This window comes from Bos grunniens, chromosome 7, assembly GCF_055505025.1.
Source record: "Bos grunniens cultivar Pamir isolate PY7600 chromosome 7, Bosgru_T2T1.0, whole genome shotgun sequence".
In the NCBI taxonomy this organism is placed as follows: Eukaryota; Metazoa; Chordata; class Mammalia; order Artiodactyla; family Bovidae; genus Bos; species Bos grunniens.
In genome coordinates, this window is record NC_141171.1 from 3,837,109 (window position 1) to 3,857,465 (window position 20,357).

Consider the following 20,357-nt stretch of genomic DNA (forward strand, 5'->3'; position numbering starts at 1 on the left):
CAGGCGGTAGAGGCTGGGCCTGGACACCTGGCTGAGTCACACGGGCCGGCCCTCCCAGAGCTCCGCGTGCGATCCAGTCCTGCGAAATCAAACAAAGTGCAGATAACCGAGACAATAGGGCTGTGTGCTCTGGGACGTGGGAGTCCAGGGCTGCCACGGGCGTGGGCCGGGCAGGGAACAGCGCTGAGGAGGGAGGCATTCCGAGAAACCTGAGTGCGACAGGACAGTCAGCTGGGGCCAGGCGAGCGGTAGCTCTGGGCCGGCGAAGCCAAGGAGGGGCTGGGGTCCGGGCGTGGGGAGCGGGGTCGGATCAGGGCGTGGCTTGGAACTCGGCGACGGATTGGACGCGAGGGAGCGGGCGGGGGAGGGTCGGCGCGGGGACGAGGACCAAGCGACCACCCGGACGCGGCCCCGGGCGGCGCCAGGTCACGGCGGGAACTCTCGGCCAGCCCCGCGAAGGCCCACAATTGCAGGCGCGAGAGGTGTGCGGGGACAGGAGGCGGGGGTCCCGCGCCGGAAGTGGAGGGGGCGGCCGAGGGGCTGCGAGACGGAGAGGAAACGGGGAGCTGCGGTTCCGGACGCCCCTGTCCCCGCCGCGGCCGCGGAAGCAAGGCTCCTCCAGGTGGCGGGGACGGGGCGGGGCTCGCCCAGGTGGTGGCGGCGGGACGCCGCGACGGGGGCGTGGCGGCGGGACCCCGCCTCCCGCCCTTCCCCGGCCGCTCCGGCCCGGCGCTGCCAGACGCTCTTCTGCTCCCGCTCTGGTCGCCCGGCCATGGGTCTCGGGCGCAGGGCCGCCCAGTCTGCGGCGTGACGGGCGGCTCAGGTGAGGCCGGCATCGACTGGGGGTTGGGTGCGCGCGGGCTCCGGGGAGGGCGCGGCACGTGCCCGCGGGGCCCAGGCGCCTCACCCTCTTCTCCTTCCTCCTTCTCCTCCCCCAGCCTGGGTCCCACCCCCACCCCCCCCTAGGCCAGGCCTGCCACCGCCTTCCTGACAGCCCCTTTTGTCCCAGAGGCCGCCAGCGTCTTCACTCCCACCCGGAGCGGCCCGACGCACCGCCTGCTTCGGGAGCACTCGCGCGCAAAGCAAAGCCCGCCGCCCAACTCATGGAGCTGCCTCACTGTCCAATCTGATCGCCCAGGTCACCACACCCCTGCACCGACCTCCTGCCAGGTCCGAGCAGTGGCCCCACCCTGCGAACACGCCCGCTGGTTTCTGCTCCCTGCACTGACCCCAACACCAAACTGACCCTCCCTTGTCTGCTTTCACGGCTCACACCCCTTTGTCCTGCCCTAATCTACGCCCCCCACCACCACCCAACACAAGTTGGTTACAGATTGGCCCCGGGTGGGCAAATGAATTTTGTTTTGCTTTTTTCAGTTAAAAACAAAGCTGCCCAGTCATTTGATTCAGGGGCTATCTTTACAAGAAGCTTATTTGTAATTAAGCAACAGCCGCCCACCCCCCAACTCATGGAGCATTCTTTCCAGGTCAGCCCTGTCCACTTTGCCACTTTGCCATGAGGCATCTTCCCTGGTGGTCAGACATCTAGTAAAGAATCCACCTGCAATGCGGGAGACCTGGGTTCCATCCCTGGGTTGGGAAGATCCCCTGCAGAAGGGAAAGGCTACCCACTCCAGTATTCTGGCCTGGAGAGTTCCGTGGACTATACGTGGACTTTCGCTTTCACTTTCATCTGAGTTTGAGACGCTTGCCCTTCCTGTCTTAACCCTCCCTCTGGCTGCTGCTCCCCTCTGTGTCCTTCCACCAAGGACTGCCTGTACTGACTTCCCCTTCTCTGCCCCCAGATGGTCACCATGGGCCAGTGCTACTACAACGAGACCATCGGCTTCTTCTACAACAACAGTGGCAAGGAGCTCAGCTCCCACTGGCGGCCCAAAGATCTGGTCGTGGTGGCGCTAGGCCTGACTGTCAGCGTGCTGGTGCTTCTGACCAACCTGCTGGTCATCGCAGCCATCGCCTCCAATCGCCGCTTCCACCAACCCATTTACTACCTGCTCGGCAACCTGGCCGCAGCTGACCTCTTTGCCGGTGTGGCCTACCTCTTCCTCATGTTCCACACAGGCCCGCGCACAGCCCGGCTGTCACTCCAGGGCTGGTTCGTGCGGCAGGGCCTGTTGGACACGAGCCTGACGGCCTCCGTGGCCACACTTCTGGCCATTGCCGTGGAGAGGCACCGCAGTGTGATGGCCGTCCAGCTGCACAGCCGCCTGCCCCCAGGCCGGGTCATCATGCTGATTGTGGGCGTGTGGGTGGCCGCGCTGGGGCTGGGGCTGCTGCCCGCCCACTCCTGGCACTGCCTCTGTGCCCTGGACCGCTGCTCTCGCATGGCCCCCCTGCTCAGCCGCTCCTACCTCGCCGTCTGGGCGCTGTCCAGTCTGCTCGTCTTCCTGCTCATGGTGGCTGTCTACACCCGCATCTTCTTCTATGTGAGGCGGCGAGTGCAGCGCATGGCCGAGCATGTCAGCTGCCACCCCCGCTACCGTGAAACAACGCTGAACCTGGTCAAAACTGTTGTCATCATCCTGGGTGAGTGGTACCCTGCTTCCCAACTGCCAATCTGATCGAGCGTGATGGGAGGGGACGATTTGAGTGGGGAATGTTCTTCAAGGAAGTGATAGCTGAGATGAGGCCAGGGAAGAGTTCCAAGCAGAGGGAACAGAAAGTGAGTGCTGCAACAGGACCAGCCCAAAGACAGAAGAAGGCCACGTGAGGAGAGGTCAGCACAGCCTTAAAGGGTACAGACAGGAGTCATAGCTTGTTCTGAGTTCCGTGGGAACTTAAGGGTTCTTAGCCAGGAGTAATGGGGTCAGTTCAGCTGTTAAATGTAGAATGAATGGTCTGGGTTGAAGACACATACCACCCCCAAGAAACAGAGCAGCTCTTCCCAATCATTCCTTTTCCCCCACCAACTAACTGGCCAGTCCCACGGTGACTCCTTCCCACTAACGAATCTTCAGTGTCCAGGGTCCTGTCCACTGTGTGCGTGCATGCTCAGTCATGTCTGACTCTTTTCAACCCCATGGACTAGCCCGACAGGCTCCACTGTCCATGGAAGTTTCCAGGCAAGAGTACTGTAGTTGCCATTTCCTACTCCACCTGTCCATCATGTCCCAGTTAGGAAAGGCAGACAAATCGGAGAAAGGTTCCCCTTCTTAGCCATTCTGCCCATCATGCTGCAAAGGCAGCAAGACAGGAAGCATTTCCTTGTAAACCGCTCAGCTGTCGCCCAAGATCTAGAGATTCCCCCCAGCTTTGAGCGGTTGCAACAGCTGGCCCTGCTCATGTCAGGCTGTATCCCACAGGGGCATTTGTGGTCTGCTGGACTCCGGGCCAGGTGGTGCTGCTCCTGGATGGTCTGGGCTGCAAGTCCTGCAACGTCCTGGCAGTGGAGAAGTATTTCCTACTCTTAGCCGAGGCCAACTCGCTGGTCAACGCCGCGGTGTACTCCTGCCGTGATGCTGAGATGCGCCGCACTTTTCGCCGTCTCCTCTGCTGTCGTTGCCTCCGCCCATCTACCCACGAGTCTGTTCGCTACACAGCCTCCACTCCCACAGGCACTGGCATTCGCATCATGCTTCCTGAGAATGGCCATTCCCTGATGGACTCCACCCTTTAGCTAACCTTGGATTTCAGCAGGGTACAGCAAATGCCACATCGCTGCCCCGGGCCACTGTGGATGCACCTGCGGGCCAGACTGAAAGGCAGACCATCAGTCTGACATGGCATGAACCACTGCCAGCCCTACCCAGGCACACAGCTGTGCCTGTCTCTGAGCCTGCGGGTTAGGGTCATCTATGCAACTGGGAGAGAGTTGAATGGGGTGCAAGAATTGGGCTCTGAAGTCATCTCAGGTTGGGGGGCTTTTTAACAGACACTTTTCTATTTTTTTTCTGCACATGCCTGGTAACCCCTGTGGACTGCTTTCTTGTCTGTGGTGGTGTAGACGATAAATGTGAGAGAGACAAGGACTCTCGGGCCATGCAGCCCGGGGAAGCAGGGTGACGAGGACGGACTATGGGAGCCCCGTCTGCCTGAGGCTGACTGTTTAGGGGCACAGACGGGAGTGCCAAGTGTGAGCTGGGAAAGGTCTGTGACCCCTTGCAGCCTCCAGGGGTCTTGCCTGTCCCATGAGAACTGAGGCGGTCTACAAGGAGGGCATGATTTAAGGAGTAAACTTTTCTACTCTGAGATCTCCAAAGCCTCTTCTGTTGTCAGCTTGGTCTGTCTGTCCCTGTGTCCCAGAATTGTCCACCTTGGCTCAGACTGAGCTGGAATCCTTCAACATGGCATCTCCTCGGCCCTGTTCTCATTCCCGCTTGGTCTCTTTCCTTTTGTCCTCTGTCTCCTCCACCTGTTCCCCTGCCTCCATCTTGCCACCTGCCTGTCTCCATCCTCTGGAGCCCAGAGTGGTTCCTGGCCTGTGTAAGCCTGCTGCTTGCCCTTTGGTCTGAGTCCAAGTTGTTAATAGTCAGATGTGTCTATCCCATTGCCCACTCTATCACCTACCTATAATAGATGGGCTAGGGGTTGTGGGGTCCATGGACCAGCATGCACGATTTTAAAGTTGCCATTTCTCAAGCTCCTCTGCTGTGCCTGGCACACAGATATGTACTTTACTCTTTGCGACCCCATGGACTGCAACACGTTAAGGCTTCCCTGTCCATCACCAACTTCCAGAGCTTGCTCAACTCATGTCCACTGAGTCAGTGATGCCATCCAACCATTTCATCCTCTGTCCCCTCTTCTCCTCCTGCCCTCTGTTTCCCAGCATCAGGGTACTTTATGTACATTATTTAATTACCATCTGCTTCTTGTGGCAAAGGTATTATACATATTTTTCATATGGGGACAGTGGCCCAAAAAGATTGAGATTTGGCCCATGGTCACATAGCTTCAGAAGGACACAGAGGGGGCTAGAGAGGCCCCTGTAGAAAGGGCTTCAGTTTTCCATAAAGTCTGGAATTGGTCACAAGCTCAGCCCGGCTTTGCCCACTTCCCTCTATGGTCTCAGATGTGCCAGGCCCATGATGAACCCCCTCTCAGATGCTCATAGAGGCAATCTGCTAGGCACAGAGTGAACCAGAATCTGGATTCTCTGCTTCCATACCTACCCAGAATTTGAACCCAGGCCTCCCATCAGAGACCAAATTCTTAAACTACTAAAGCATGCATTGCCAAAGAACCAAAAACATGTAGGTCTTTCTACATGGAATGGGGCTGGGTTTCCCTTTGGGAAACTCTCCCGGCCCCACAACAGCTCTGTGAGGAGGCAAGAATAAACTGGGGTGCTAGGTATCCCAGGGTCCAAGGTGGGCAGTGTGGTTCCTTGAGCCCGGGCCCTGAGTTGCCAGAAGTGATGACCTTGGCCAGCGCCTTCTACCACACAGATGAGTACGCAGTCCTTGTCTCCATGGAGCTCCGTGCCTGTTGGACAGGAGTATTTGCTCCAGATGCAGAGGCAGTCGATCAATTCCTGTGGGGTGGGAACCACCCCCAGTGGTCTCCAAAGGTAGTTCTGTTTCATGTGCTCTGAGCGGGCTGCTGTTGCATCAGCATCTTCCAGGTTCTAACCCACACAATTCTGGTCTCCTTTGGGATCTTGTGCCGTCAGTTTTTCCCTCCCCTGTAGGTTCTCTCCTGTCTACCAGGTGACCAGGTTTTTTTTGTCTCAGATGGTACTCATAGCTTTCAACCCCCTCCCCCCACCACTATTCTCTGAAGGACACCAAAGTTACCAACCACTTTTCAGGTCTTTCGTGTGGTCACTGACGACTCTAGTCACTGACATTTCCATGGTCCCCACGTGTTCTAGTACTTCTATTAACTTCTGTTTCACACCTAATGTGAAAACCATGTAGTGGTTTTCACATTAGATGGTGTTTGCATTTCCTCTCCAACAGTAGTGGGAAGAAGATTCTGAAATGTTCCCCGGAAGTTGAAGTTCCTTTCTGAGCCTGTGTCAGAAATCTGTCCCCAAAGCAAACAGGCTCTAGGAGGTCCCATGACTTTGGAGAAGTGATTTATGTCCAATAATAAATCCTTTTCTCTCACACAAGAATCCTCCGATGGTGGGAGTCCTAACAGCTAGAAACAAAGGCCTGTGAAGATTCACTCTGATTTGGGGATGCATCACAGGGTAGGTCCTCAGAAAGCATCCTTCCCGTGCTAGCGGAATGCTGTAGAGCGAAAGAATGAATAAACAAGCAAGGTCACTCTTAAGCTGAATCTTGAAAGGTGAATTGGTTTGTGCAACTGAGAAAATCACTCAGTTTTAACCTCCCAGCCACCATCACCACATATTCCTGTGCCACCCATGGAACACTAGAGCTGCAGCAGGGGGAGCCAGGAGGCTAGAAGCCCCAGTGACCTACCTGATGGGACCTAGGCTGAGGGACGCACTAGCTCACTGAGCAGGGGTCTGGGGCTCAGGATTTCTGGAGATTGTGTGGGGGGGGGGGGGGCGGGCGGGGGGCGGGGGCGGGTGTTGATGCCGTTCTGAAAGGCAAGGGAAGGTTTGAAAACAGAGGGTGGCTTGAAGGAAGAGTGGAGTGTCTGAGAAGTTAGGATCTGAGATGTATAGGTTCCTGAGGGATGCTCTGAGACATGGGAGCCTATGAAAAGGGGAGAGGGGTGGGCTCTGGCTCTGAGCAGGAGCGGTCGCTCTGAGGAAGTGCGGAAGGCAGAGATGTGAGAGGTGGGAGTCTCGAAGCAGAGCAAAACCGGCGTCGCCCTTTCCGGCTGGAAGAATGTGTTCTTAGTCGCTCAGTCCGATCCCATGAACTGTACCCCGCCAGTTCCTCTGTCCATGGGGATTCTCCAGGCAAGAATACTGGAGTGGGTTGCTATGCCCTGCTGCTAAGTCGCCTCAGTCGTGTCCGACTCTGTGCGACCCCATAGACGGCAGCCCACCAGGCTTCCCCGTCCCTGGGATTCTCCAGGCAAGAACACTGGAGTGGGTTGCCATTTCCTTCTCCAATGCATTAAAGTGAAAAGTGAAAGTGAAGTCGCTCAGTCGTGTCCGACTCTAGCGACCCCATGGACTGTAGCCTACCAGGCTCCTCCGTCCATGGGATCTTCCAGGCAAAAGCACTGGAGTTGGGTGCCATTGCCCTCTCCTACTCCAGGGGATTTTCCCAACCCAGGGATCGAACCCAGGTCTCCCGCATTGCAGGCGGATTCTTTAAGGTCTGAGCCAGCAGGGAAGAGGGAGGAGGTTAAAATGGAAAGCGCCGTTGCTCAGCAACCTCCAAAAGAGTCCTAGGCCGTTGAGAGGGGCTGGTGGGGGCGTGTCTGTGGGCGGGGTGAGGCTGCTTGGGCGGCGATGGTTGGCTGGGGGCGATAGTAGGGCGTGTCCCTGGGCGGGGCGCCATCGCCTGCCTGGCGGCGGTTGGCCGTAGGCAGAGGCGAGGGGCGGGGCTCCGGAGTGTGCGCGCGGGGCGCACGGACGGCAGCAGTTGGCTACGACGTCCGCGCGAGCTCTCCAGTCTCCCCAGCTCCTGGTTGAGCACCCGCAGCTCATGGACGCTCCCCAGCGCCCGCCGCGCCCCGCGCCGCCACCGCCTGCCCCGCGCCGCTCGCCGCCTGGGCCCCCACCGGGCTCCAACACAGGCGACGTCCTGCAGCAGATCATGGCCATCACCGACCAGAGCCTGGACGAGGCGCAGGCCAGGTGCTGGCGCGGATTCGGCGGGGGGCCATCTAAAGTCGCTTCTCTGGAGGGGGCGGGCCGAGGGGCCAGGACCGGGGCGGCTGGGGTCGTGAGGGGTGAGGAAGGTGCAAGGTGAGAGATGCTATGAGTCTCTGGGCGGAGAGAGGGAGGGCAGGGCGCATGGGAGGGGGAGGCTTGAGGAGGACTGAAGCCGGATTCTGAGGCCGAAGGGACGTGAGGGGTTAAAATGGAACGGATTCAAAGGGGGCTTATGGAGCTAAGCAGTTGAGTGATAGATTTTAAGAGCTCGTCCTGAGGTGAGAGGGATGAGTTTAAGGAGAGTTTGTGGATGGAGAGGTTTATGGTGAAAGGTGGTTTCAAGGTTTATGGAATTGTTTTGGAGATAAGGGGTTTGGAGATGATTGTTTTGGAGATGAGGGGTGTAAGGGCTGAGAGGTGGGTACACACAGGATTTGTGAATAATGGACAACGGAATGAAATAGGTGGTACTTACGAAGATGGGTAATTAGGGGGGCTGGTAATGGAGAATGAGTTGTGGGAAATAAGACTGGGGAATAAAGAGAAAGGCGATGGCACCCCACTCCAGTACTCTTGCCTGGAAAATCCCATGGACGGAGGAGCCTGGTAGGCTGCAGTCCATGGGGTCAGGAAGAGTTGGACATGACTGAGCGACTTCACTTTCACTTTTCACTTTCATGCATTGGAGAAGGAAATGGCAACCCACTCCAGTGTTCTTGCCTGGAGAATCCCAGGGATTGGGGAGCCTGATAGGCTGCCGTCTGTGGGGTCGCACAGAGTCGGACACGACTGAAGCAGCTTAGCAGCAGCAGCAGCGGCAGCAGTCATTTGATTTGGGAATGATCCAGTAAAAAAGTTAGTGGGGAAGCTGAGTGGAGACAAAGGATCCCCCCTTTTTTTAAATTAATTTGGCGAATATTTGTTAGATACTATGTGTGGGGCACAGAGCTGGGTGCTGACATAGTCACTGTTCTCAAGCTAATGGTTTGAGAGAGAGAAAATAATAACAAAACTAAGTTGTGAGAAAAACTGTAAGTAAAGGGATGGAAAGCTGTGGGAAGCCAGGTGGAGAGGGCTCCGCACCTTCAGAAGCCCCAGGGTGGGAAAGGGCAGGAAGAAAGCAGAGCTAGGGACTGAAAGTCCCCAGTAGATTGGAGAGAGTCTGGAACCAGGATCACATGGGGATAACAAGCCTCGGGAAGGAGTCTGGGTTTTATTTCAGGTGTAGTGGGAAAATCAGTGGTTTTTATGTCTCACCTCCACCTACCACTTGTCAGCCAGCTAGGATTGGTTAGAATGTGCTTCACAAGGCAGCCCATTGTGTTTGGGGTCTGCTTGAATTATTAGAAAATAGCAAAGCACTTTTTGGAAGATGAGGTTTTGTTGAATGGGACCTGTTTGGGGCCCCTGGGGATGGGACCAGGGTCTGGAGGTATGAATTGTACAGTGCCTAGAACCTTCTAGGGAGGACAGGTTACAAAGCCAGGTGAACAGCAGCCCCAGAAACAGAGAAGGCAAGTTAAAGATGGATGTGGCAGGCATTCTTCAAACTTTCTTTCCTCTGCTTCTTATAACATGTCAATTCTTTCCAGTTTCAAGGCCTCTATCTGGAAAGTTAAGAGTGTCACATATACATACTTCCACCCCCACCCCCACCCCCTGGGGCAGTGTGCTAGGTGCTACAGACACCAGGATGGCTAAGAGGTTCTCTTATAATAAGCTCATTCAGAAGTAAGGGGTGGGGGAGACTGACTTATAACAGTCATCATAACAGCAGTGTGCTGAATAGAGGTGATTCCTGGCACAAAGAGCTGAGCCGGGAGAGGGTGCCCTTCTGTGAGGCCTTGTCTGCTAAGCCAGTCTGAGAGCAAGGGCATTGTTGTGCTTTCCTTGGTATTCCCAGGGCTGTGAACAATACCTGGCACCTAGTATTCAGTCGAGTTTTGTGGCACTTAGATTCTGAAAGGATTGGTTGGAGCTAGGGAAAAGGGAAAACGGGCTTTTCACACCCAGGAACCACAGAAGCAGTGTTTTCTTGTTTGCCAAGTTACCTGTGTTCCTTCTGTTCTAGGTCTGGAGCTGCTTAAGCAGCTTGAACTCTGCTCAGACACGGCCTTCCTCAGGCATGTGGCACCCCAGCACAGCCCCGAGGCTGCTGCTTTTCTCTTGTCAATCTCGATTCTCAACTCCCTTAGGTAGGCTTTAGAATGGAATTCAGTCACTACTTGATGTTCTCACAGAGAGTCCTTTTTCTTTGAAGCTTAAGAAACTGAAAAGGGAGGGTATGGTACTTGCTTTACCACCACATAGCTGTTAAGTAGCTGATTCCTGTTTTCTTTCTGCGGTAGAAAGAGCGCTGGGGTTTCTATTTTGAGACTTTGGGGAGCTTCACATCTGATCTGCTTCTTGCGTAGCCTCTAGATGAATTCAGGGCCCTAAAAGTCACCCAAGTCCAGACACCAGTCTTTAGTCCTCTAGTGGGCAGGCCACTTACTCCACTTCGGAGAAACACAGCTTGGGTGGGCCTGTTCCTTGAAAGGAATGGCTACTGACTCCAGTATTCTTGCCTAGAGAATTCTGTGGACAGAAGAGCCTGGCGGGTTGAAGTCCATGGGGTTGCAAAGAGTCGGACATGACTGAGCGACTAACACTTTAACTTCATTCCTCATAGTAAACCCAGCAGCCAGGTAGATTATCAACCTGGGCAGGGGAGCAAACTGTGTTTTCCTGATTGGCCAACTGAGTGAGACCTTTCTGAGTCATTTTGACCCTGCGCTCTCTCTGTGCCCTGCCAACCCCTTCATAGCCCCTGGAGTCCATTTAGCTCAACTGGCTGGCAAGAAAGAATTTTTCATCTCAGATTTGACGCCCTCTCAACCGGCTTTGTCCGTGCGTGCGTGTTCAGTTGCTAAGTCATACCTGACTCTGCAGCCCATGGACTGTATCCTGCAGGGCTCCTCTGTTGTGGGATTTTCCAGGCAAAAACGTTAGAATGGGTTGACATTTCCTTCTCCAGGGGATCTTCCTGACCCCCAGATCAAACCCAGTTCTTCTGCACTGCCAAGCGGGTTCTTTACCACTGAGCCACCAGGGAAGCCCACTTTGTCACCATTGAATGTGTTTAAAGAAGGAAAGCACACCTGTCCTCCTCAAACCTGGGTTTTTCTTACACCCTTCTACGTTATTAGGAAGGCAGCTCCATGTGCCTGTGTGTGATTCATTTTGTCGTTATGGCTTCAGCTTGATGGAGTCTTGAACAGTGAACTGTGTATTGTTCTTCCTTCCGGCTACACAGATAGTAGGTGGACACCGGGGACCTTGGAATGCACCGTCTTAGTTGAAATTCAGCCCTCATCAGCTGGAGACTTCCTGTGTGAGGGATAACCAGTTTCCCTGAATGATCTTCTGACTTTCTTGGGTGATACCCTGAGGTTTTCCTGGAGAGTTTTACAGGTTCTGATTTGGACCTTTCACTGACCATGTCCTCATTCATTTCTTATACGGAACCAGGAAGGCAGAAAATGTTCTCTCATCTGCCAAAGATTTTCTGAGTATATCGCTCTATCACGTATAGCCTTATTTTTTATAATAGTACATTTTACATTTTGAAGTTTACGTAGTTTTTTCATGTGCTTCCTTTGAATACCTTTATGAATATCTTTGAATGCCTTTGTGAATACCTTTGAAACCCTCTATGAAAGGTTTATGAGATTGCCAGATTCGGGTTGAAGCCTCTTTTGTCAGGACTGCCAGGCTCCAAAGTTCTTCCTTCCTCCCAGAGTTCTTAGCCAGTGTTTGAATCATGGGCCCCTTTGAAAGTCTGGTGCAATCTCTGGGTCCCCCACCCCACTACCATGGCCCCAAACACTGTGTTTGTATACCACACCTTTGAGAATCCTCAGGCTTCAGGTGCCCTGGGGTCTGAAAGCTGCCAGTCATCAAAGGCTGATGGACTTACTTTTTGTCTAGTAGTGAGATTCCTAAGAAGTCAGGGTGAAAACTCTGGACCTGGGAAAGCTGACAGGTGAGTTTTGGAAATTTAATAAAAAGGGGCCACACTCGCCCTCTGTGATGGCCTACATTCTGTCTGCAGAGTGTGCTTCTCTCTGAATCTAAATAAACCTACTTCTTACCTATCACTTGTCTCTCACTGAATTCTTTCTGCAATGAGACGTCAAGAACCTGAGCAAAAGTAGTCTATAAAAACTAACCACGCCAAATTTCGCCACTTGCCCTCTGTGATGGCCCGCACTCTGTCTGTGGAGTGTACTTCTCTCTGAATCTAAATATATCCACTTCTGACCTTAAAAAAAAAAAAAAAAGGGAAGTAGAATGGTCAGCGGTGTCACCCTAGAGGCCCAGCTTCAGGCCTGATGTTCTGGGAGAAGCAGCTAAAGAGGACTGGCCTTCAAGTCATTTTGCATGTTGGAAGGATAGAAGGATTGTGCTGCCAGATTGGCAGATTTGGCTGCTGTGGTCACTTCTTGACCATTTGCTTGCAAGGAAACGCAGGTACTCGCTACACTGTCCATTGTGGTAGCCCCTTGCCATAAATTAAATTAAAATGCATTAAAATTGAGGACTTCCTTTGCATCCCAGTGGTTAAGACTCTGCACTTCTATTTCAGGGGGCACAGATTCAGTCCCTGGTTGAGGAACTAAGATCCCACATGCCATGCAGAGCAGCAAAAAAATAATAATAATTAGAAATAATAAAATGCATTAAAAGTAAATAGAATTAAACATTCAGTTCTTCAGTCACACTAGCTATATCTCAAGTACTCAGTAGCCACATGTGGCTAATAGCTATTATATTAATGAAGGTAAAAAACGTTTCCATCACTGCAGAAATTTCCAGACAACTGTGCTTTAGAGCAATGCGTCTCTCAGCTGCACCTGCAGCAGATCTCTGCAGAAATCCTGTTGCGTTGCAGATTCTGATGTGCCAGGTCCCAGTGGGGCCAAAGAGTCCACATTTCTAACCATCTCCCAAGGGTGCTGATCCCTGACCACCCTTGGAGAGGTTGGACTCTCAAGAGTAGGAATGAAAAAAAAAAAAGAGTAGGGATGAGAGTGTGTCACTTACTTCAGTTTTCACGGATCATTTTACCTTGTTTTGTTGTTCATTCGATAAGTAGTGTCTGACTGTTTGCGACCCCATGGACTGCAGCATCCCAGGCTTCTCTGTCCTTCACCATCTCCCAGAGCTTGCTCAAATTCACAGCCATTGAGTCAGTGATGCCATCCAACCATCTCATCCTCTGTCATCCCCTTTTCCTGCCTTCATCTTTCCCAGCATCAGGGTCTTTTCCAATGAGTTGGGTCTTCACATCAGGTGACTGAAGTTTGGAGCTTCAGCTTCAGCAACAGTCCTTCCAATGAATATTCAGGGTTGATTTCCTTCAGGATTGACTGGTTTGATCTCCTTGAGTAGATGGTTAATCTGACAAATGGAAATTATTTTTTGAGCCCAAATTGTGTGTGGGCATAAGGAATTTGAAATTAACCACAAGAGTCACATATTAGCATTGTTTTGTCTACTTAATATAGAAAGAAAATTAGAAATGAACCAAATAAAAATCAGAAAATTGTTGATTGTTTTCCCCACTAGATGATACTTTTGATCTGGGGGATGGGGCCCTGTTGTTTCAGGGTCTGTTTAATTTCCAGTCCAAGGAAATCAGGTTTTAGAGGCTCCAGGCATTGTTTCTAATATTTCCTGTACATAGGAAATGGCAACCCACTCCAGTGTTCTTGCCTGGAGAATCCCATGGATGGAGAAGCCTGGTAGGCTGCAGTCCATGGGGTCGCACAGAGTCGGACACAACTGAAGCGACTTAGCAGCAGCAGCAGTCTATAAAACCACAGCTCAAATTTGTGTTAGTTTGTAGAATTTGAGTATAATAGCAAATGACCAGTGGGGAATGGTACTCAGGTTTTTAGGGCAAAAAAGCTTTAAATATAACAAATGAAATATGACAAAGAGGGACTCCTAGTGATCCAGTGGCTAAGAGTCTGTGCTCCCAATGCAGGGGTCCTGGGTTCAATCCCTGGCTGGGGAACTAGATCCCACATGCCACAACTAAAAGACCCTGCATGCTGCAATTAAGACCTGATGCAGCCAAATAAGAAATTCATTAATAAATGAAAATTTTAAAAGGGATTACAATGCAACAGATGAGATTATATGATTAAAAAAAAATCACTATTATACATGTGTTAGGAGCTAGCTATACGGCATATGGAGTGGTGTACCTGAAACTAAAAAGGTTATATTTACAGGTTGGCTTTTAGGCAACATAACGGACACTTCAATTAGGACCTTCATAGCTTTCCTTAGGAAGAAACAATTTTTAATTTGATTTTTACTTCTATGACTTGTAAGATATTTTCTACTGGTCAAAATTTGTAAGACTTGCTTAATTCCTCCAGTATTTCTGCAGATTTTACTTATAATATGGATTAAGTTCTGAATATTAAAAGATGGTGATGACATAAATTTGACTATTCTTAGAACTTACTCAAATGGCGAGGCATGTGCTGTCAAATGAATGGTGTGGCTCTTGTCTCGGTACCTCTGGGATACTAAATATGGGAACACAGACCATTAGAAGTAAGCATGTTAGTGCATATCAGAGAGCATTCAGCCTTTCAGCACACCCGTCAAAGAATGCAAGGAGTCAGAAGAGGAATTTATGGTTCGTAATTTCCTAAAGCCAGATAGCATTAGCAAGAGAGGATCTATTAGTCCAAACCCGGGAAGTAAAATTTCAGCGCTAAAGTTTTCTGTTTCACCACCCTTAGGGAGGTTCTGTAAATGCAGGTCGACTTGGTGCCTGGCAGTCTGTGCCCTTAGCCTGCTTGCAGGCTTTAGCTCTGCTCCTAGCTTACCGCACTGAGCTTGACTTGGTCTAGTGCCAAGGGAAAGTCTTGCTGCCCTTGGTGTACTTTTCCCAAGAGTTGGACTTTGCTGGTTTTAAAATGATTTCCTGAAGCTATCTAGGATCACAGCAAAATCCCTTTTGAAGTGGTTTTATCAGTAAGTAAAGCAATATGTGAGTGATTCAGAAAAGTTTCATAAATGAGCAGGTTTTGGTCATTTAAGTGAAAGTGTGACTTTCCTGGTGACTCAGACAGTTAAGAATCCACCTGCAATGCAGGAGACCTGGATTCTATCCCTGGGTTGGGAAGATCCCCTGGAGGAGGGCATGGCAACCTACTCCAATATTCTTGCCCGGAGAATCCCATGGACAGAGCAGCCTGGTGGGCTACAGTCCCTAGGGTTGCAAAGAGTCGGACACGCCTGAGTGACTAAGCGTAGCACAGCACTGAGCACCTCTTTCAGAATACAGTGGTTGATGATGATGACGACAGCCATAATTTCTGTCTCTCATTTAAATCTCCCAAAAACCCTAGGAAGTGGGTGGTTTCACTGAGCTTCTAGAAGAGGAACTGGACCTGAGTAAGAACTTGCCTGAGGTCAGATGGCTAGGGTGTGGGTGGTTGGAGATTTGGCCTTATTCTCTTGAACTCTGGTGCTGACCTGCTGTGCTCCCTGCTTCTCCCAGTGCCCCACGGGCTCCCTAGAGCATGACATCACTCAGAGCAGCTTGGAGCGGATCCAGTACTGTGGAAGATTAGAAAGCTGGACTAGAGCATCAGAGGCTGTTTTTTAAAGTTCATTCTTAAGCATTTAATCTCAACTGCTCAGTAACCTTTCCTTTTGTGCCAGGTTCCAGGGATACAGCAGTGAGTCCCAAAGGCTCACAGTTCAGGAGAGGCAGACACTGCAGAATGCAGTGCAGGGGCGACCAGAGAGAGGGTGATGAGGAGTTGATCAGCCAGAGAGACTACCTGTCAGCAAGAAGAGAGCCCATGGAATGTGCACCTGGGACACCAGAGTCCAGCTGAAGTCAGGCTGGGTGTCAGAAGCATCCCCCGAGGAGATGACTGTGGCCTGGATGAGAGGCTTTGCCTAGGCCAAGGAGGCAACAGTATTCCAGGCTGGGGCAGGCATGAGTGCAAGGAAGGCATGGAACATGTGGTTCTATCAGACCTGAGTGGAGGGCACAGCCTTCAAGGAGGGGACTCAGTGGGGTGACTGCCTGTCTTCTCTGCTGTCCAGTCAACCATGAATTCCTTGCCAAGCACCAAGGAAGGAATGAGCATGAAGTTTATTCTGTTCCTTGTATAAGTACTTCTTGAAGTACTCCAGCCTTTCTAAGGTGTTGGTCCTGGATCAGAAGAAAGTTGAGTAGTCATTGGCTCTTCTCTACCATCCATTCTTCAGAAATGTCTTAAGACACTCATTTCTCTTGCAGATTGAGCCTTCCAGTGGTTTAAGGACTCTTGCTCTTAGTTCTTCTTAAAGCAACTTTCTTCTTTATCACTTTCTCCTGCCCAAGTGTAGTGTTTCCCCACCCCCTCACTTTGGCCATGTCATGAGGCTTGCAAGATCTTAGTTCCCCAACCACGGGTTGAACCCAGGCCCCAGCAGTGAAAGCGCCAATGTCCTAACCACTGGCCTCTAGGGAATTCTCCAAATGTGGTGTGTTCTGGCCATCATCCTCTCTGATTGTCTCTCTCATCATGCAGCGTTATTAAACTCCTTAATATGTTCTCTTCATACCTAGAGCGGATGAGTGTCCAGGAGCTCAGCCCTGTAACAGAGACCAGGAAGGAGGGGCTCCCAACCGAGCCCTGTGTGCCTTTGGCTTCTCTCTCTTCTTTGGCCGTGGAAGCCACAGTCCTCACCCTAGTTTTTGATTCTCCACTTGCCCTACTTCAGCCTAGAGCTGTCGGAGCTCTGCCACTTTTCATTTCTCCTCTATTAGTTTGACGTCTCTGCCTTTCCTTCAGTAAAATTCAACAAATCTTTGCTCAGTTATTGTGCCAAGCGTGGTGCTGGCCTGGACTTCCTGAAATGTGTAAGTTGAGGCCTTCATCATGCCCAGGCCAGACTTGGTAAGCTCTGTCAATAGAATAGAGGAGGGAGTAATGAATCCAGGCTGGGATAGGCCAAGCCATTGGAGTCTTGGACTTGACAGAAAGGTAGGACTTCCCCAAGACCCCTGGAGAAGGGAACGGCTACCCACTCCAGTATTCTGGCCAGGAGAATTCCGTGGACTGTAGAGTCCATGGGGCTGCAAAGAGTCGGATGTGACTGAGCAACTTTCACTTTCACTTTTCACTCTCAAGACCAGTGGAGGGAGCAGGTCAGAGAGATGCTGGTGAGGAGCCTCAAACACTTTGCTGAGGGGTTGACCAGATAGTGAGTAGCCATTTCATCTTGTGCCCAGAGAGATTCTCATCTCTCCATGGTTTTCAGTAAGAAATTTCAGGGCCGTGTCAATCGTGACCAGTCCACATGTAAATTAGGAAATAAGAACATTGAAATGAGCTTTACGCAGTCTTAAACTTACTCTACATAAAGGTTGCTCTTTCATTCAAGTCCTACAGAATTTTTCTTGTGTTGTATTGAACACTTTTCCTTGTTTCCTGGTGCCAAAGTTAGCTCCTGATACAAGGCTTCATTTTGCTAAAACTGCTGTAATGATTTCCATGGTTGAACTTGGGCATCAGGACATAGTCTCAACTCCTATTTACTTATCTTTTTTTGTTTCATTGTGTATACCTTTGTTTTTTGAATGACTGTACAAATGATTGATGGCACCTACTATAGTCTGATTCTTCCTAGTTTACTAAGAAGTTTATTTTAAAATGCCAGGGGCATCTGCCTCCTGGACTGCATTCGCTTCTGGAGCTCGGCACCCTCTGTGAGTTTCTAGGTTTTCCATCAAGATTTTATTTCCTCAGGGTAGGGACCATGTCTTCTAATTGTTGTTCTTCACCTCGGTCTGTCTCCAGGAGACAGCTGGAGCTGTCAGCTAAAACAGTTCTTCAGAAATGAAAATAATTAAGGGGATGTGATTCCGTCTTTTGTTGAGGTATTCGATCATTGTTGTTCTCAGGGAAGTTTTTTCAAGAAGTATCCTATTCTAAGGGATAAGATCTCTGGATGTATCTCTAAGTCAAATTTCTCAATAGTTTAAAATGAGACCTTGTTCAGGAAATAAGAGAGAAAAAGATACATCGTGTGTTTTCACTTTTACGTGGAATCTAAATAATAAAGCAAGTGAACAAACAGAACAGGAACAGACCCACAGAGAACAAACTGGTGGTTACCAGAGGGAAGAGGGCGGGGGGGCTAAATGGGTGAAGCGGGTGGAAAGGTGCAAACTAGTAGCTGTGAAACAAGTAAGTTATAGAAACCTGTGTGCAGGTCAGGAAGCATCAGTTAGAACTGGACATGGAACAACAGACTGGTTCCAAATAGGAAAAGGAGTTCGTCAAGGCTGTATATTGTCACCCTGCTTATTTAACTTATATGCAGAGTACATCATGAGAAACGCTGGGCTGGAAGAAGCACAAGCTGGAATCAAGATTGCCGGGAGAAATATCAATAACCTCAGATATGCAGATGATACCACCCTTATGGCAGAAAGTGAAGAGGAACTCAAAAGCCTCTTGATGAAAGTGAAAGAGGAGAGTGAAAAAGTTGGCTTAAAGCTCAACATTCAGAAAATGAAGATCACGGCATCTGGTCCCATCACTTCATGGGAAATAGATGGGGAAACAGTGGACACAGTGTCAGACTTTATTTTGGGGGGCTCCAAAATCACTGCAGATGGTGACTGCAGCCATGAAATTAAAAGACGCTTGCTCCTTGGAAAGAAAGTTATGACCAACCTAGATAGCATATTCAAAAGCAGAGACATTACTTTGCCAACAAAGCTCCATCTAGTCAAGGCTATGGTTTTTCCAGTGGTCATGTATGGATGTGAGAGTTGGACTGTGAAGAAAGCTGAGCGCCGAAGAATTGATGCTTTTGAACTGTGGTGTTGGAGAAGACTCTTGAGAGTCCCATGGACTGCAAGGAGATCCAACCAGTCCATTCTAAAGGAGATCAGTCCTGGGTGTTCTTTGGAAGGAATGATGCTAAAGCTGAAACTCCAGTACTTTGGCCACCTCATGCAAAGAGTTGACTCATTGGAAAAGACTCTGATGCTGGGAGGGATTGGGGGCAGAAGGAGAAGGGGACAACAGAGGATGAGATGGCTGGATGGCATCACCGACTCAATGGACATGGGTTAGGATGAACTCTGGGAGTTGGTGATGGACAGGGAGGCCTGGCGTGCTGCAATTCATGGGGTCGCAGAGTTGGACACAACTGAGCGACTGAACTGAACTGAACTGAACTGAGGAATGTTATGCACAGCACAGGGAATATAGACAATATTTTATAGTAACTTTGTTTTGAGTATAAGCTATAAAAATATTGAATTACTGTGGTGTACACCCCAGTCTGGGCTTCCTAGTGGCTCAGTGGTAAAGAATCCGGCTGCAAAGCAGGAGCCCCAGGGGACCTGGGTTTGATCCCTGGGTCAGGAAGATCGCCTGGAGAAGGGAATGGCAACCCACTACAGTATTCTTGCCTGGAGAATCCCGTGGACAGAGGAGCCTGCGGGCTACAGTTCATAGGGTCATAAAGAGCTGCATACCACTGAAGTGATTTAGCACGCACACACACCCAAAACTAATGTAGCATTGTAAGTCAACTATACTTTAATAAAAAATTAGTAAACAACTACCCCAAAAATAAATGAAACAATACTTTGTTCAGGAAGGCAGGTCATTCCATAATTTGGAAAAGTAAGTAATAGCTAACATTAGAGGCTGTAGTATGCTGTTGGTAGAAGCCAGGATGTGACTGATGCTTTATTCATCACCACAGTCCTCTCTCCTTATACAGTGACCACTATATAGAAGTGCCTCATGTCTGTCCTGTAAATATTGAATAAGTGGGGTTGGAGGGTGGTAAAGCTGAATGCTTTCATTTTCTGGCATGGTTCTATGTGATAATAGTTTTGTTGCAGGTTGGTTTTAAAAGGATATTCACAGATTTGTTTTTTAATTTAGTTTATCCTCAGAAGTTTCTTTATTTAAAGGATTTATCATTTCTCATTCATTGGAACTTTACTTCTTCATAAATATTAACATTTTGTTTTGTTTTAATGCAGATACTTGGTTGGGCAGAACATGTCCTGTGCCTGCTAGAGGTGCCAACACAGACCTTGTTCTTCTGCCCGCAGTCCCCATTCAGCACCTTGCTATCTGGCCAGTTATCTGTTGCTATGTAACAAGTTACCACAAACCTGATGGCTTAAAACGACATACCTTTGTGATCTCAGTTTCCATGGGCAGGAATCTGGGCACACGTGAGCTGGGTCGTCTGCTCAGGGTCTCGCAAGGCATCAGGCAAGGTGTTAGCTGGTCTGTGTTCCTATCTGAAGCTCTGGGTCCTCTTCTAGTCTCATAGGGTTGTTATCAGAACTGTTCCTTGCAGTTATAGGATGGACGTTCTTATTTTCTTGCCAGCTGTCAGATGGGGTCTGCTCTCAACTCTAAGAGACTCCCTAGAGTTCCGCGTTACGGCCCTCTCACAACATAGCAGCTGGCTTCAGGGACGGCAGGTTGCATCCCCCAGTCTACTAAACTGGAGTCATAACATAATGTAACATAACCGCAGGCAAGACTATATCATCACCGTTGCTGCCCTGCAAGTCACAGAATCTGCCCAAACTCAAGGA

The 20,357-nt window shown here is 50.3% G+C and overlaps 2 protein-coding genes across 12 annotated transcripts in view; both read left to right on the forward strand.

The window, feature by feature from the left end:
* Positions 1–56: 56 nt before the first annotated feature.
* LPAR2 (lysophosphatidic acid receptor 2) lies at positions 57–4,219 on the forward strand. 3 transcript variants are annotated; one of them, XM_086408134.1, is made up of 4 exons: positions 57–823; positions 939–1,170; positions 1,806–2,547; positions 3,324–4,219. In XM_086408134.1, the coding sequence occupies exons 3-4, from the start codon at positions 1,806–1,808 to the stop codon at positions 3,635–3,637; spliced, it is 1,056 nt and encodes a 351-aa protein (XP_086264260.1). In that variant the 5' UTR covers positions 57–823; positions 939–1,170; the 3' UTR covers positions 3,638–4,219. The 3 variants fall into 3 exon arrangements, with proteins under 3 accessions (XP_086264260.1, XP_086264258.1, XP_086264261.1); XM_086408132.1 differs by having other exon boundaries at positions 206–823; positions 1,010–1,170; XM_086408135.1 differs by lacking the exon at positions 939–1,170 and having other exon boundaries at positions 690–823.
* A 3,189-nt stretch (positions 4,220–7,408) lies between these two features.
* PBX4 (PBX homeobox 4) overlaps positions 7,409–20,357 on the forward strand; it is a 56,350-nt gene continuing 43,401 nt past the window's right edge. For 4 of the 9 annotated variants that reach the window (XR_015166419.1, XR_015166418.1, XM_086408129.1 and 1 more), the window contains exon 1: positions 7,411–7,690. Coding sequence is in view for 3 of the 9 variants with exons in the window: in XM_086408129.1 (XP_086264255.1) it covers positions 7,539–7,690 (152 nt within the window). In the remaining 6 variants the exon portion in view is untranslated. Of the gene's footprint in view, positions 7,691–20,357 lie in introns of all 9 variants that reach the window. The other 5 variants (XR_015166423.1, XR_015166421.1, XR_015166422.1 and 2 more) reach the window with 2 other exon arrangements.